This window comes from Coenobita brevimanus, chromosome 98, assembly GCF_032717465.1.
Source record: "Coenobita brevimanus isolate Jiangsu-jjx chromosome 98, ASM3271746v2, whole genome shotgun sequence".
In the NCBI taxonomy this organism is placed as follows: Eukaryota; Metazoa; Arthropoda; class Malacostraca; order Decapoda; family Coenobitidae; genus Coenobita; species Coenobita brevimanus.
Window position 1 is genome coordinate 3679424 of NC_137051.1, and position 12388 is coordinate 3691811.

Consider the following 12388-nt stretch of genomic DNA (forward strand, 5'->3'; position numbering starts at 1 on the left):
GAAAGATAGATAGAAGAGGGAGTGTAAAGTCACCCATAGGCAGAAGGATGAGGAAAGAATGAAGAATGACAGAAGAGGAAGGAAAGAAAGAAGGAAGGAGGAAAGGAAAGGAGAGACACCTGAGAGCAGCACTACACTGAGTGAGTGGATGGTGAACAATTGCCAAAAATGCACTTTTCTGTACTTTTCACGTTTTAAGCTATAGAAGCATTACTAATGGGCGTAGAAAACTCTGACTTTTTAAGGCGTAATCTTGAGGTCATTCCCTATCGAAAATATGCCATCCATTTTCTCCCCTCTCCTCTAGTTTTTGAGCGGCAACCCTGCGAAGATCGGCTTCAGTGACCCTAGCAACCAGTGCCGGTTTTCAAAAATGCCCCTCTAGTTCCCCAGCAACTTGATGGAACTGAATGAACTTTGCATGGTTATAGACACTGACTATAGTTGTGGTGCACGACTTAGAGGTTGTTATTATCATGCCCTGGCAACTTACCATTTAAAAAAGCATCTGATTTCGTGCATAATATGAGATGCATGTGATTCGTGTATAATATATTTGTGTATTATATATTCGTGCATGGTAATAGAATTTGTGTATATGATAGGAAATCAAACGCACTTTTGAATGGTAGGTTGCAAGGGTACGATAATGACAACCTCGGAGTCATGCATCTCGACTATAGTACTACAACTTTTTAACGAACACCTATGTGTTACATTGGTCAGGTCAGGGGTTAAATGTCATCAAATGCAAAAACATGAAAATAGCTAAAATCAAGGCTATGCTCACGTGAAATGCTAAGGCTCCAAAGATTTTTAAGCCAGGGCCATGATTCTTAGAAGGAATGTTGCACTGGAGTACCTCCATACAAAAATGACATCGAGTGTTGAAACTCACTTCTAGTCGATGGCAGTGCCACCTAGAAGTTGTACCTCTGGTGGACCATGCTGCAAATTTCATGTTCCCTAGCTCCACAGTGGGTGGATGTTATCAAATGAAACTTTGCATGTTCATAGACGTTAACCCTTCTGAAGCTGTGGGTCTGGAATTATCTGCAGACCCCAGGCTGACGTGAGGGAAATATCTGGAGTTTCGAAAATTTATTTTTTTTCCTTGCCATATTAAAGAGAAAGTTCAAAAGCACCTAACAGTGCAAATCCCAGCTTCCTAGACCCATTCTGTGGCTTGCAATGGAACGCGAAAGTTGCAGAAATATCGGCAACCGATATCTGCCGCCCAGAGGTGCTGCCACAGTGCAACTTCGCTGTTTTTTCTTTTAACCTCCCAAAACAACGTGAATGGTGCTGAAATGTTGCGCATATATGAGATATGATGATATCGAATGATTTCAGTACATAATATGCTAGGAATGTCTGGAAGAAAAATCATTAAGAATATTTTTTCACCTTTTAAATATATGTTTATTGTAGTTTCAAGTTATTTTTTAAGTTATTGTTGTGCCCATGCTTGGAAAAGGGAGTGAAAGGGTTGAATTTTCAGTCCTAAAAGAGAAAATTACCCGTCCTCTGAGACTAGGCTCTCCCACGGGAGATGAAAGTGGAGTGTCAGATCCGATTAGCAATATGGAAGTTGAGTCGCAACTTCCACCTCAAACACCACGTGCATGGCTAAATATAGAATCGTAAAGCAGTTTCAAAACTACAAATAAGTCTAATTATTACGAATAAAGAGACAAAGCAGAAATAAATACGTTTACAGACGGGGGAAAATGTATTTTTTCCGTAATAACACATTCACCTTTCTCTATCATTTTATCTTGTTATTTTCGCAGTATATGTTGCTGTCTCGTAAATGGGGTGGTTGTGTGTGTTTTGCAAGGGAGGGAAAAGATTATATTTTCTGTCTGGGTCGAGATAATGGGTGTAACTGTGTTTTTAGGCATGACAATAAGCGAAAAAATTGTACATCCACTCGTCACAGCCGCAGGTGGCGAAGGTCAGTCTCATGTCCCAGATGTTCATTCACTGCCTGAAAGTTTTCATAGTTTTCTACAAGTCGCACTGCATTGAATGATCCAAACCATTACAACAAACCTGAGCAAACAGGTAAAGATACCAAGACAAAAATGTATTTTTCACTTATCATGTCTTTTTTGTTTGTGCCTGCATTAATTCATGGTCATAAACAGGTGGTTGTGTGTGTTTTGCAAGAGAGGACAAAGATGATACTTTCTGCCTGAGCCGAGATAGTTGTGCTTCTTTAGGCATGGCCAGGAGTGAAAAAATCGAAAATCCACTCATCACAGCAGCAGGCTCTGAACTGCATGATGGGGTGTATGGGAGTGTAGTGTAGGTCAGTCTGAAGATGTTCAGAACATTTGTTCACTTCCCAAAAATTTTTGCAGTTTTTTATAGGCCACACTCAAACAACGCCTGTGGCCATTAATCGGTTAAACATAGTTCGACGCTGGCGGCCACGGAGGGGTTAATGAGTACTACTATGGTCCTTCCAATTTATCCAGATCGTTTGGGTGTTGTCCCTCACGGGACTTCCCCTACGTGCGACGTTGCCACAGTTTCTACTGGGCCAATTATCGGATTAGACACAAGGGTTAACCCTCACTCCCAGCTCTCTCTCTCTCTCTCTCTCTGCATATAAAATCTACAGTTTATGGTGGCATTTGCTGTTCGAGCAACAGCCATTGAGGGATCAATTATAGGTCCCCTGTTTGCCTTCTCTTCTAAAAAATACTTATTTACGCTGTAAATAAGTTCTTTTTCTCAACTCTGGAGCAGACGAGGGCGAGTAGTAGGGGTAGGAGCTTATCTTTTAATGGCGGTCAGAGAAAGTGACCTGCGGACTGACACCTGACCTACCCTCACTGACTCACCTACAAGCACGACAACATTGGAAAGCAACGTTGCCAATTGTTGAGGTGTTTATAAAAAGTCATTGTTATTATTAAAAACAATAGGCTGAGGATGAGATGGAGGGATGGGGTGGAGAGGTATATGAGAGAGGGGGGTGTAAGTTGGGAGCACGGCAGTGAAATGGCGGAGGACAGGGCGACTTGGAGGCGATTTGTTTGTGGCCACCCCAAACGGGATTGAGGCGTCTGGCAATAGATAGATAGATCGATAGATTTTCTTACACTACATAGCCATATTAGAGAATTTTATATATATAGACTGTAAATAAATTTCACTTAGAAGTAGGAATTAGCTGACACGAGACAGAGAGGTGTGTTTTGGTACAGATTCGGCAGCATCGCTCGAAGGGGAACTCCCGTGAGGGACAACGCCCAAACGATCTGGATAAATTGGAAGGACCATAGTGTGCTTCATACATGCATGACCTGTATCCACCAGGTCATGGGTCAAAGGTCATCAAGTGCAGTAAATGTGAAAAGCGCTAAAATTACGACCTTGCTCGCGTGAAATGCTAAGGCGATGAAGAGTATTAAGCCAGGACTGTGATTCTTGTTTAGATTGTTCTTTCTTGTTCATGAGCAATATCCTATTCATAAATTTAGTTTAATAATTTATTAGTAATTTCTCATTCCCTGTTCTCTGATTCCTGCTTCACTCCATCCTATCTATTTACCTTTTGTCAGATGCCTAAATCCTGGAGGAGATGAGATGATCATGAACAAATCACTTCCACCTAAGGAACCCTCCTTAACAAAAAGTCATGATAATACTGGTAGGTGCAGCTGATAATGTCAGACTCAATGATTTCCCTAGTTATGTGGAGATGACTGTATTATGAACTAACCATATTGAAGTAATCATAATCAGCCTCTGGGTGGTAATACATGGGAGCAACATGGCCAGTTTTCTTGTCCCAGTGGCCATGGAAATCGTATGTCATCACGGCAATCCAGTCCATGTATTGGTTCAGCGTTGGTACATCATAACCTGAATATGAAAGACAGACATCAATCAAAAAATGAATGAAGAATTTATAAATGTACAGTATTTAAATAACCAACATGAACTACAGTACAAAATAAATGAACATTACATATTAAAAACACTGGGCAAGAGTATACAGCAATTTACATTAGTGGATTTAACTGTATCATATATCTATACATATACTGTAATGTGATAAAATTTTGTACTTGATCTGTAATATGCCTGACCGAGAATCACAAAGCTCATGAATCAGAGATACTGCTTCATTACTTCCTCCACATACAGTTTTAATCCAACACTGCATGCTACAGAATAAGGGATAACTAAATCCATAAACTGAAGCTGAATACTGAGACGCTACAACCGTTACAGTCTGCCTTCAACCTTCCCAAGTTATACCTGAAGAGAGTCAAAATTAGATTAAACTGCTGTGTCCTCATAATAAATACAATTCCAGTATACTGCTGAACCAACATGGATTACAAAATAAGAGTAGGTTAAAAGAACTATAGTGAAAATAATGATTCACGTTTGCAATAAAACAGCATGTGGAGGCTGCAGTAGTCTTTTGGTGGAAGCTAACAAGCACTTCTCAATCAGCATATGACAACTATACAAAAGCAGACATATCTGTGGTCTTATTGTCTTCACTGTAACATTAATTATTATTTAACACAGCCATCTACTACCACCAAGTGAGAATCATCAGCTACTTGATATAATGGTGGAATCTGAGCATGGACTACCAAATAATAGTACTGTACAGTGTAAACACGGAAATGGGTTCACTCACAAAACCTTGTAAAGAAATGAGGAATTCTTCATATCACTTAATAGTGTGTCATTATAATCTTAAGCTGTGCTGATTTTCTAATTACAAAAGGTCTGCTAGTATAGTAACTGGGGAATTCCTTATATCTGCTAGGTCATCAGCTACATAAATTCTACCAGGATAATTTAATCCTACATTGTATTTCTTTGTATGGAGTCAGCACATTGGTTTGTGAAGGAATAGTAAATTTTGAAGATATCTGTATTAAAAAAAAGTAACAGTAAATTTCTTACCCCTTTCAGGATACATATCTAACGCTATGCTACTAAAGTCTAAAACATTTAAAGGTAGGAAACTGACCAATGCCCTTTTGCATGATGATTCTCTATAATCAAATGACCTGATGCCTGATCAGCTTAGATATTACAGTTTCAGATTTGATGGGGGGAAAAAAAAAAAAATCCTCACCAGCATCAATGACCTTCTTGTTTGGAGACACAGCAGCAGACAGCAACAGCCCATGAGGCTTGAATGCAATGCTGAGTTCCTTTACCCAACTAGCAAATGCCTGCTTATCTGAAGGGGGGCCCTTCTTACAGTCAACCTGGAAAAATAAATAAATAACATACATACATACATTATAAATATATAATAAAAAAAAAAAAAACGAAAATATGATACTGTTACTCTCATGGTAACAGTAATCTACTGCAAAGATGATTTGCACATAAGGAGCACTTACCATACTCTAGTAAGAAGGCAGTATCTGACACATTTCTATTAGTGTACTGTACAAGTATTTCTTGCTTTACAATTAACTGAGACATGATTCATTTTTAGATACAAGAGGTCCTTCTTAACACCATATGGCATTCTCTTATGCTCCAGTTGTTAGGTCTTAACTACTGAGTGTTTACTGTTAAATGATCACTTTGTTACTTTTGTTTCTTTTCCCCTCTGTGAATTAATAAAGAAATACAGTAATCCCTCATTTATCTGGACACGCAGTATCAGCACCTGTTCATTATCCAGATACTGGACCTTGGCTCTATTAAACCATTATCCAAAGTTACTTGCTATTATCTGGACGTAAGTCACTGAGAACTTTGGCTGGCCGGCCGACATGTTCAAACATTCAGTATCATGGCCGCTGGGCTCAAGCCGAGAGTGGGAAATTGGCCGTAACCCACAACCAAAGCTAAAATGTCCGTCCGCCCCTGTACTGAATGGTCAAAGCCGCGCGCTGGTCCAATCACTCCCAACAAACCTCCAGCACCCGAGTAATACAACTGTAACCCACAAGCGGTGTCAAAACGTCTGTATGCATCCCCACCGAATGTCCAAAGTTGCGTGGCCACTGGGCTAAGTCTTTCCCAGCTGCCACCATGCATCAAACATGGACCACAAACTACGAGTGCATGGTCTGTGACAGCAGCCATCTGTCTTTCTACCGAATGTCCATAGTTGCCCGGTCACTGGGAGCTTTGTTTCTGAATGGCCACCACGCATCCAACAGACCACAAGCCACAAATAAATGTAGGGTAAAAGCACCCATTCACCTCATGGCAGAAGGGTGAAAATCCTATCCACAGCCACGCTTCTCCTCCCCTCCTGTCCTTCCTTCACACCCTCCCGACTCTCCCCTAACTCCATCAGTCCCTCCCCTCCTTCATGCTAACTGCACTGACTCATGAGCTTTTTAATTTCTTTTGCAAATTATTTGAACAATATTGGTTGTATCAAAATTCCAAAGTGACCTTGAGAAAGCTCATGAAATTCAGCATCTAGACATGTGCTTAACTCCTGGAAGGTACTAGCAAAATTTTGCACTAGGATGGTGGGAAGTTATATGAAGGTAAGTTTACTCTTGAACACTCTTTATTCGCACTGCATTTCTGTACTTTTACTCATCAGTTTTCTGTGTTTTTATTAGCTTATAGTATAAACACCGGCGAAGATGACAGCACAGGGTATACTATTTATAGTAATTTAACCAATTTCCGGTGGCATACAGTATATGGCTGTAGATTTTTTTGTGTGGCCTGGGAGTAGAGGTCACTGGTGTCAGATAACTGATCTTCCAACCATCCTGAGTTTTTTTTGTGGATGTTTGTTGTTTATGCATTGTTTCCTTGGTGTTTAGCATTAATATGGATAATCCTATTTGTGTTTTGATGTCTAACTATGGCAGATTGATCTGAAATCAAAGCCAAAATTAGGAGGGATACTGTACATACAGCAGTGTATAGGTATTGTCTACTTTTTTTTTTTTTTTGGATATTCCTATGTGTGTTTGTTGTCTAAATATGGCAGACTGACCTGAAAAGTGCCAAAATTAGTAGGGTGGGGTGTTTTTTGATTTTCATTTTTTTTTTCCATGGTTTTCTTGGTGTTTAGCATTATTCTGGATATTCCTATGTGTGTTTTGATGTCTAGATATGGCAAACTGACCTGAAAACAGAGCCAAAACTATGAGGGGTACTGTACATACAATAGTGTCCAGGTAGGGTATTTTTTGGTTTTCCATGTTTTCTTTGCATGGTTTTCTTGGTGGTAAAAATTATTTTCAATATTTCTATGTGTGTTTTGATGTCTAAATACGCCTGAATGACCGAAAAACACTGCCAAAGTAAGCAGAGGTACTGTACGAATAGGTTAGGTATAGGTTGGAAGTTGGGTATAAGTAGGGTCTGGGTATAGTAGGAGGATAGTGTTCATTACCTGGATGTTGCCACTACCCGGACATGCCTTGAGCTCTATTACGTCGGATAATTGAGGGATTACTGTACCAGTATTCTAGGTAAGAAATGCTTTTGCAGGTCCATAAAAAAGCACTCCACTACAGTACAATGATATGTCTAGATTTTAACTTTAAATATGGCTGCAGTGCTGGTAAAATGTTTAAAAGAAAGACTTTTCCAACTATCAGAGCATTCAAACATAGCCCAAGTGAATTCATGTTTTAATATTTTCGCACTATACTGTACTGTAGCTACAGTAATTGTCTTTTAACAAGATTTTCAAAAAAGGATCTAACTTCCAATGATGAAACCTATACTGAACAGCCAGTGGCAAGTACATATACCAAGTCCTGTACAGTATACAGTGTCTTACATCATACAGAACTGTGCATTTTTCTTGAAAAAGCCTTCAAAACACTGCATCTCACATGCCAAACATAAAGATTACAGCTATGAGGAAGCTCCAACACAACTGATCTGCTGTCTTTTGTCAGTGCATTTAGTGCTCTGGTGTACATATATATTTTTCTAATGTGCAACCTCTTGTTCATAATTCCTTGAACAACTTGACTCTAGGCTATTCTAATGCTTTCAGGGATGCTTTGTTCAATGTATCCTCTTACACTAACTGAACAAAGTCCTTACTAAGTCACAATTATATATATATATATATATATATATATATATATATAGTTGTATATATAAAATCTAATAAATTTCATTTTCTTTCACCACTTCATTTTGATTTATTTTATTTTTTTAAATCTCCAGTAATATTTCTTTTCACGTTAGGTGAGGCTTGTTGTGATGAGGCTGATGAAGGCTTACATCAAACGTTATTTGTCTGATAACTCTATCATATGCTTAAAGAAAAAAAAAGCTTCAAGAGATTAAAGATGATCTGACAATTTCTCCCATTTTATACTACTATATGTATGGAAACAGCTATGATCACAATATACTTAACACATCTTCGATTTATAATAAGGATTCCCTGTACCTACAATACCTGAGAAATGTGTTCACAACAATACTGTCGTGCCTAAAACTGCAAATGTGGTGCATGCTCTAAACTGTGAAGGTGACTCACAGTCATTTCTGCCAAATAACAGCATTTGCATTTTATTATTATACTGTACATTTTTAAAAGCTGGCAACTGCTTGCTGTACTGGATAAAAATGTGTACTTCCATTGTGGACAGGAGGAGATGCAGACTGTAAACAAACCTGAGAGGTACAACTGATCAGTACATTTGGGAAGTTGTGTTTGGCTACAGAAAGGCAGAAATGCACTCCACATGCTGTATATGGAAGGAATTTCTGTCATGGCAGTCCATCATAAAAGAAAGAAAGAAGGAATGGGCCATAAACAGCAGACAATTAGAAGCATGGAAGGGTCAGTGAACAGAAATGAGAAAACTTGGGAAAGAGAAAGGGGCTGAATATGATGAGGACTGAAGACATGAAGAAGCATTAAGGAGAGAGAGAGAGAGAGAAATACAGGTCCATGTGCAATCATCTCACCTGCCAGCACACGGGATACTCCCAATCCAAATCCAGACCATCGAAGTTGTATTTTTGGATAAACTGAATAACATGTTGAATGAATTTAGATCTAGCAGCTGGGTTATTGACAAGACGGCTATATTTGTCCCCAGCAGAGTCATTCCAGCCTCCGATGGCAATGGTGACCTTGATCCCTCGTGCCCTCAGTGCCGTCACCTTTTCATAGAACTCTGCATAAAAGGTTAATTAGTCAATCTGTACTAAAACTGTTTCTATGTATGAAAGTATCAAAATCTGCATCAAAATGTTTCAGTGCAGTAAAGTATCAATCATAACTATTCACATTAAATGAGCAAAATATTCACACAAATTGTGCAAATTTATAAAATTAATATCAGCAGCAGGAAAAGTGGCTTTTCTCTTACCTTGCAATAGATAGTCTATGACTGAGGCATTAACTAGAAATTAGTAAATGACACTCCAGTATTTTAACACTGAAACAAGAAAAAAAAAAAAAATATGAAGATTTTGACTAACTGTTGTCAATATCTGCCCAGCTGTCATGAGGCTTGATGACCAAATTTGAGTAATCAAGAACAGCAAATCCATAGACGATGTGAGTACAAATGGTTGGGTCGATGTCCTCGGGCTTGTATTTACCAATGCCAGGTCGATACCAGGCCCAGTTGGTGAAGTAGCAAACAACCTTGTAGTCTCCTAGTTAGGGTCAGAAAGACCAATAGATGAATGGGTACACTTAGAGAAATTGTTTAATGGTGATGGCAGAGGTAATGAAGAAAGCAACAAAGGACAGGATGTTGAAGTATACAAAAATATAAGATATGGTATATGAGTAAAGATTGCTTTTATGGTCTAGGAAACAAGTGAGATTGGGGAACATGGTTCATGTACACCGGCCTTTCTTCATTACATCTGATGCTTACAAAATAGCAGGTTTTGGAATACTGTACAGTAAAATCATATGCTAAATTGAAGAGTTTAGTGCCTGAGTAGCTCTATGTAAGTAAATGGTTACAGTCACTCTTCAACTAATGTCTATGGTGTATTCACGTAAAATGGTACTTAAGTGAAACAGTGATAAGTAAAATGTATTTCTAGTCATAATTCAGAAAAGAAAATGATTTTAAGACAATACAGTGAATCACAAGGAAGCTATTTATAAAAAAAAAAAAAAAAAAAAAAAAAAAAAGCATTAATTCATCATCAGGTATAGAGTTTTGTTGCTGTGTAACTCCAGTCTGTCTAGCTGAGCAGACCTACCAGTTACAGAAAACAACCACCCCTGCAGGGCCGTCCCATGCAGTGAACGAATGTTCCCTTGTGGGTGACAACGCCTCGCCACAATGAGATGTGGGAAAGTGTGAAGGTTTGGTTCTCAGATGGACGGGGCATTTGCGTCTCCACCCAGTTAACAGGGGGCACCATAGTAGACTCCACATTACCCCACTGTTTTGTTATGTGGGTACCACCCAACAATGTAAATGGCTCCCTGGGTAACAGGAAACCATCAGGCTTGTCACTCAGCACTGACCTGCCTAAAGTGGAAAGAAGAGTAATAAAAGTGAGCGTGAGGATGGAAGAAGTAGGATGATAGGTTGCCAGACTCAGAAAAAGTAATGATAAAGGTGAAGCAAGAAGTAGGCAGAATTGCATGAAGTGAGTGGATGATGGTCATCACCACCTGCAACCACAGTGATACAATTTTAAAAGAGGATTATGAGGTTCAGTGCATACAACTATTCTCACACAATATTACTTAGGAATCTATAGTAATGCCATTTCAGTATTTCAAAATTTTGAGAACTAGTCCATTCTTTAGCAGAACTGATGTCTCTGTGCAACAACAGGTGAAGAGTGCTGTGAAGCGGCTGAAAAATGAGGAAGCAGCTGGGGTTGATGAGGTGTATACAGAGAGATGTTTAAGTGTAGCTGAGAGAGTGGGATGAAGTGCTTGTTGGATATATGTAAGAAGGCATGGATAAGTGAAACTGTCCCTGAAGAGTGGAAAAAGGCTGTGATTGTACCCCTGTACAAAAATAAAGGTGAGAGAAGTGAGTGCAAGAATGATCATGGCATAAGTTTACTGAGTGTGGTAGGGAAGGTATATGGAAGAATTATTATAGAGAAAGTCAGAGAGATATCAGAAGTCCTAGCGAGTGATGAACAGGGTGGCTTTAGGAGTGGCAGAGGATGTGTAGATCAAATATCTGCAGTGAGACAGATAGCAGAGAAGGCATGTGAGAAGGACCATAAGGTGTTTATGGCATTCACGGATCTGGAAAAAGCATATGACAAAGTTGACAGAGAAGGACTGTGGAAAGTTTTGCGCATGTACGGTGTAGATGGTAAGCTGCTAGGTGCTGTCAAGAGTTTTTGTGACGGTAGTGACACATGTGTAAGGGTTAATGGGCATCTAAGTGTAATGTGTGACAAGGTTGTGTGATGTCCCGATGGTGGTTCAACATATATAAGAATGGAGTGATGACAGAAGTAAAGACACGAGTAATCGAGAGGGGGATGATGTTAGTAATGATTGGTGATGGGTGAAATATCTCATATTTGTTGTATGCTGATGATGCAGTACTACTTGCAAATACCGGCCAAGAACTTGGTAGGCTAGTGCGAGTTTTGCTGATGTCTATGAGCATCGTGCCCTGAGAGTAAATGCAGAAAACAGTAAAGCGATGGTTACTGAAAGAGAATGTGACTCCCAGTGAGATGTTACAGTGAAAGGAGAGAGACTGGAATTGGTGAGAGAGTTCAAATACCTGGATACAGTGATAGAAAAAGAGAGGAAAATGAGCAAAAGATGTGGAAAGTAGAGTGACACAAATAAGAAAAGTGGCTGGTGCAATGAAGGCCTTGATAAGAAACAGAGGCTTGAGTGTTGCAGCTGCACTAGGCTTACATGAAGGAGTATTAGTGCCAACTTTAACGTGGATGTGAGACTATGGTATGGCATAAAAATGAAAAGTCAAGAGTAAGAGCAGTGGAGATGGGACTGCAGAGGAATGTATGTGGAGAACAGAGGGTGGATAGGATACAAAATAATGTGATTCGTGAAAGATGTGGAGTAAGGAAGTCTGAGGACACAATAATTGAAGAGAGTGTACTGAGACGGTATGGTCATATGGAGAGAATGGATAACAATAGAGTGGTGAAAAAGGTATATCTGAGCAAATCTGATGAAGGGAGGAGGTGAGGTAGGCCATGGAAAAGGTGGAGAGATATAGTGGATGAGAGTGTGAGGAAGAAGGATCTGGAAGTCAGTGAGGCTAGGGATCTGACAAGATATCGAGATGGTTGGATGAATGTTGTGAGGAAAGTGCATGATCAGGGATTTGGCACCCCTTTTTAATGTGGCAGCATCCGGACTGACTCTATCGGACACATTTATGTGAAGCTACAGAACGTGGGGAATGTTTTTGACATATCCGATAGAGCCAGGATTCCAGGGCTTGAATGATGA

General features: G+C 39.5%; 1 protein-coding gene across 1 annotated transcript in view; it reads right to left on the reverse strand.

Annotated features, from left to right (window-relative positions):
- Window positions 1-12388, reverse strand: part of Cht10 (Chitinase 10) — a 127215-nt gene that overhangs the window by 44589 nt on the left and 70238 nt on the right. The window contains exons 28-31 of the mRNA XM_080283727.1: window positions 9436-9615; window positions 8917-9128; window positions 5120-5255; window positions 3737-3879 (exon numbers count right to left, since the gene is read on the reverse strand). Of these exons, the coding sequence (XP_080139853.1) occupies window positions 3737-3879; window positions 5120-5255; window positions 8917-9128; window positions 9436-9615 (671 nt within the window). The remainder of the gene's footprint in view (window positions 1-3736; window positions 3880-5119; window positions 5256-8916; window positions 9129-9435; window positions 9616-12388) is intronic.